Source organism: Hibiscus syriacus, unplaced genomic scaffold (genome assembly GCF_006381635.1).
Source record: "Hibiscus syriacus cultivar Baekdansim isolate YM2019G1 unplaced genomic scaffold, ASM638163v2 tig00010968_pilon, whole genome shotgun sequence".
Taxonomy (NCBI): Eukaryota; Viridiplantae; Streptophyta; class Magnoliopsida; order Malvales; family Malvaceae; genus Hibiscus; species Hibiscus syriacus.
The window spans coordinates 2,475,348-2,479,188 of NW_024062239.1; the positions used below are offsets into that span (position 1 = coordinate 2,475,348).

Sequence of the window (3,841 nt, forward strand, 5' to 3'; positions counted from 1 at the left end):
TAATGTAATTTATCCGAATATAAATTTATTTCTAAACGCAAAATTATAATGAAAAAACTATAAATTCTAGATTTCGTGGTTAGTTTGAAACAACTGTTTTCATCGTATTTTTTTTCTAAATTTTATGTGTTCAACGTTAATTTTACGGTCAAAACTAACTTTTTTTTATATATAAAAGTGATTTTAGACAACGTTATCAAATAAATGAGTATTTATTATTATACAACAATTGATAAAAAACTACTTTTTCTCGTGATATTTTACGACTAGAAAGCGGTACTGAAGTAACTCTTGACAACATTATCACACAAGATTTGCAACACTTCCATGTTCCTAGGGCCTACACATCGCGGTGTTTTAAACTGACTAAGAGCAGCTCCTAGTCCTACGTAATGATCAAGAATGTTCTGGAAAGTTCCCTTCTGAACAATTCGGAGCTCGAGAGGACCGATGGCATTGACCTTCCGAGAACTAACATAGCCTGCGTCAACGAAAGAACGATCCAAGCAATTGCAGCATTCTTTCAGTACCTCATCCCCTACTTCCCCATTAATTTCCCAGAAGATCACATAGTGACCGGGGTCTGTCGATAGGTCAACGTGACTAGAGAAATCAAGCACTTCCAGCTTTTCCTCAGCATTTAACTTGGATGCCGCTTCCACTGCAAGCTGTAAATCCGTCTCGGTGTTCTTGTCGATGTTTATGGTGAGCATGAGATTTCTTCTGCGGACAAATTTCAGTTCCGGACTCAAGTTGTGGAAGCCAGTAACCTTGACAACATCCCCAAGCCTATACCTGTATAAACCTGCCAATTACAGTTGAAAGTACACAAATAATCATTCAATAATTAATATGTATGATTGTAGGCAGTTCTGGTTTACATGGTCCTGAACTTTTCAAGCACCAAACACAAATACAACCTATTACATAAAATGGCCCGAATACAACATAAACCGATTGTTCTGCCTTGGTCCTACATGGCCACACACACATGATGAGCATTTATGTCATGGTCGGGTCGTTTTATTAACAAATAAACAGACCACAAGTTGCAGGCACTGCAAAGTGCGATGCCGAAGAACCTTATGATTCATTTGAACATGGTGGAGACATGGAGTTGAATGAAGACTAAGGAATGGATTGGACGCTCCATAATCTTCTAAAGTAATTGTACAAAATGCATAAAAGAATACCTGCAAAACTGGTGATGATGATTTCGTACTCTTCACCAACCTTAACTTCAGTCAAACCCACTGGTTCGGGCTCCGTAGAGAGGAAAGAATTACTAACTTCGCCTTGTACGTGCTCTTCAACATTCTCTTTCAGAGGAATGAATTCAAAATAACCGATATTTGGAAGCACGACATAAGTAGCTGACTCGGGAGGTACAATTGGATTGACATTTGCTCCAATCCACCCCTCAGAAGAACCATAATCAGCACTTAAAAGGGGTAAATCCCCAGCATAATGCCTTAACTTTTTCAGATAAGGTTCCATGGAACCAGTCATGATCCCATAGATGTATTTTGCATTAGGGAAAAGCTCCCGTACAAGTCCATACCAATTATTCATTCCCAAGCATTTCTCACGAATCAAATCAGCCAGTTGTGGATTCGGCTTCAGCAATTTGGCCATCGCCGATCGTACAGAAGGGAAAGTGATCCGGCTCGTGAGTTCCCCTTCCCTTATATCAACACAAAGCTCTTCCCAAACTTGCTCGAAAGTTCGAAACCCGTGAACAATGCTATGGGAAAAGGTTGAGGAAATGAACTGAATTTCCTGGCGGAAAATCAGTCCACAGAGAAGATGGCAGTACAACGATTGGTGGGAATCAGGGCCGAATATAACTTCATCAGGGCTGCAACACTGAGATTGCATCGCTTCCATCGCCTTTTTAAACTGCGGATTGCGAAAGACATTGGTGGTTGTAGTTCCAGCAATCAAACCCCCTTGAGTTTTGCTCTGCTTACTACTGTAAATGAACTGCAAAGCCTTCCCATTCTCAATAGGAAATTCTCTGTGTAGCAATACTACAAACAGATTAACATCATAAATTTCAGCAACAAAAATCAGTTTATCAACCACATCATTCAATACCTTTTTCTAAAAGCATAAGAAGTACGGTATATCTGCAAAGTAGTTTCCATTAATTCGTCATTGAAAGGCACAAACTTGGGCTTTCCTTGAGTGGTGCCAGAGCTACCGTTTGCCACAAAAATCAGCTTAAAGGGAGGGATAAGAAAAGGGATCATGAGAAACAAGCGTCCGTGTTTCTAGTCAAAGATTGTAAACCATTAAGAAGTTTCCAGGAGAGTTCAAATTTTCCTTCACATGGAACAATATGAAATGTAAAATTCAACTTCATATATCCTGCACCAAATCTTGGAAATTCAAATGAGAAAACGAATAAATATGACAAAATACAAGAGTTTTCAATAAAACAGAATCAGAATGGGAAAGAAGCGAGCATGTGGATAAACTGCAGGTAAAGCCGATTACCTGGTTTTGTAGACCAAAACATTGACAGAAATAAAATATTTGAAATAAAATATTTTATGTAAACATATTCCTTCAGTCCTATAATTTCTATTTAATATTAATTATATACATAATTTTAAAAGATATATTTAATTAAGAGAAATGGTAAAATTATTCTTAAAATATGTTCAATTTTGACACATTTGCGTTGATAGATATAAAATAATAGGACATATAAGAGTAAAAAATAAAAATATAAATGTTATTGTTTGTTAATTTTTCTAATACGACATTTTAAATGCGATAATTTTAAAAACCAATAGAAACGTATTTAGTAGGAGAGGATTTTTTTTAAAAAAAATTATAATTTTATTAAAAATTTTACGTTTATATTTTATAATAGTTTTCTTGAATAAATTATCACTTTGAATAAGGTGTTAATGTATCACTACTTATTAATTATAAAATAAAAAATATATTAAACATCAAGATTTAAAATCAAACCTAAGATCTTATATAAATAAAATCACTAACCTTTAATCATCAAATTATAAATTTAATACCTAAACTATTGGTTTCAATTTATTTCAGTGTCTAAACTTTATTTTCTTTAAATCATACCTAACGTTTAGTTTTTTTTTGTTTCATTCTAATACTCTATCATTAATCTTCTAATTATTTCTTCTAATCAACCGAGAGAAAAGAGAGAGGCACAAGGTTTTTACTGACGAGACGGTGGGCGCCTCTTTCGCGAGGCGGTAGCCGCCTCCACCACCATCCGTGCTTCTTTATGCTCTCCTTCGACCGCTTCTCTCGAGCTCTCAAAAGCCCAACACAGTGAATCCCTTTTCATGTTCTTTGAACAAGGGATTGGTCGGCCCCACTCTGGTGTTTCTGGTTTTAGGATTCGTTGGCTTTTGTCTCCAGTTTTGTTTCTCGATTGATTGGGTGTTCTCTTATAACTTGGTGAGGTCGATCCTCGCTCTACCAGCTGTGTTTCTTTTCTTGCTTCAAATCGACTGCTGTTTCGTGCTTGTGTTTTGGTTTACTCTTGGATTTTGTTTCAAAGTTTTTGAGATACTGTTTGGTTTCAAGTTTGTTTTTGGAGTCAAATTGAGATAGTTTATTCTGCACGCAAGATGCTTGTGTTAAAGCCTTGGTGAACCAGTATTTTGGTTGTTTGAAATACAGTATGAGGGTGTGTGTTTCAGGTTTTCCTTCGGAACTGCTTCTTTGTTTGTGGATAACCTATCAATCCTTTTCATTGGAAAGGTTATGGCAGATTGAGTGTTGCAATGGTGAAGTTTTGTGTGTTTTCTTTCCAAAGTAGAGGACTCGAGTAGATTCTAGGTTTGGATTCGTT

At 36.2% G+C, this 3,841-nt stretch overlaps 1 protein-coding gene across 2 annotated transcripts; it reads right to left on the reverse strand.

The window, feature by feature from the left end:
- Window positions 1-216: 216 nt before the first annotated feature.
- Window positions 217-2,267, reverse strand: LOC120204509 (jasmonoyl--L-amino acid synthetase JAR4-like). Of its 2 annotated transcripts, none has more exons than XM_039204572.1 (3): window positions 2,098-2,267; window positions 1,194-2,017; window positions 217-805 (listed from the first exon to the last, which is right to left on the reverse strand). In XM_039204572.1, the coding sequence occupies exons 1-3, from the start codon at window positions 2,250-2,252 to the stop codon at window positions 267-269; spliced, it is 1,518 nt and encodes a 505-aa protein (XP_039060503.1). In that variant the 5' UTR covers window positions 2,253-2,267; the 3' UTR covers window positions 217-266. The 2 variants fall into 2 exon arrangements, with proteins under 2 accessions (XP_039060503.1, XP_039060504.1); XM_039204573.1 differs by having other exon boundaries at window positions 1,194-2,030; window positions 2,098-2,209.
- Window positions 2,268-3,841: the final 1,574 nt, after the last annotated feature.

What these genes read in the sequence shown, in the direction of transcription:
- LOC120204509 (XM_039204572.1), bottom strand. Translation starts at nt 2,252, where the DNA reads ATGATCCCTTTTCTTATCCCTCCCTTTAAGCTGATTTTTGTGGCAAAC. An exon ending in TCTTATGCTTTTAGAAAAAG is followed by an intron (nt 2,018 to 2,097) that starts GTATTGAATGAT and finishes ATTGCTACACAG; the next exon opens with AGAATTTCCTATTGAGAATG. An exon ending in CATCATCACCAGTTTTGCAG is followed by an intron (nt 806 to 1,193) that starts GTATTCTTTTAT and finishes TGTAATTGGCAG; the next exon opens with GTTTATACAGGTATAGGCTT.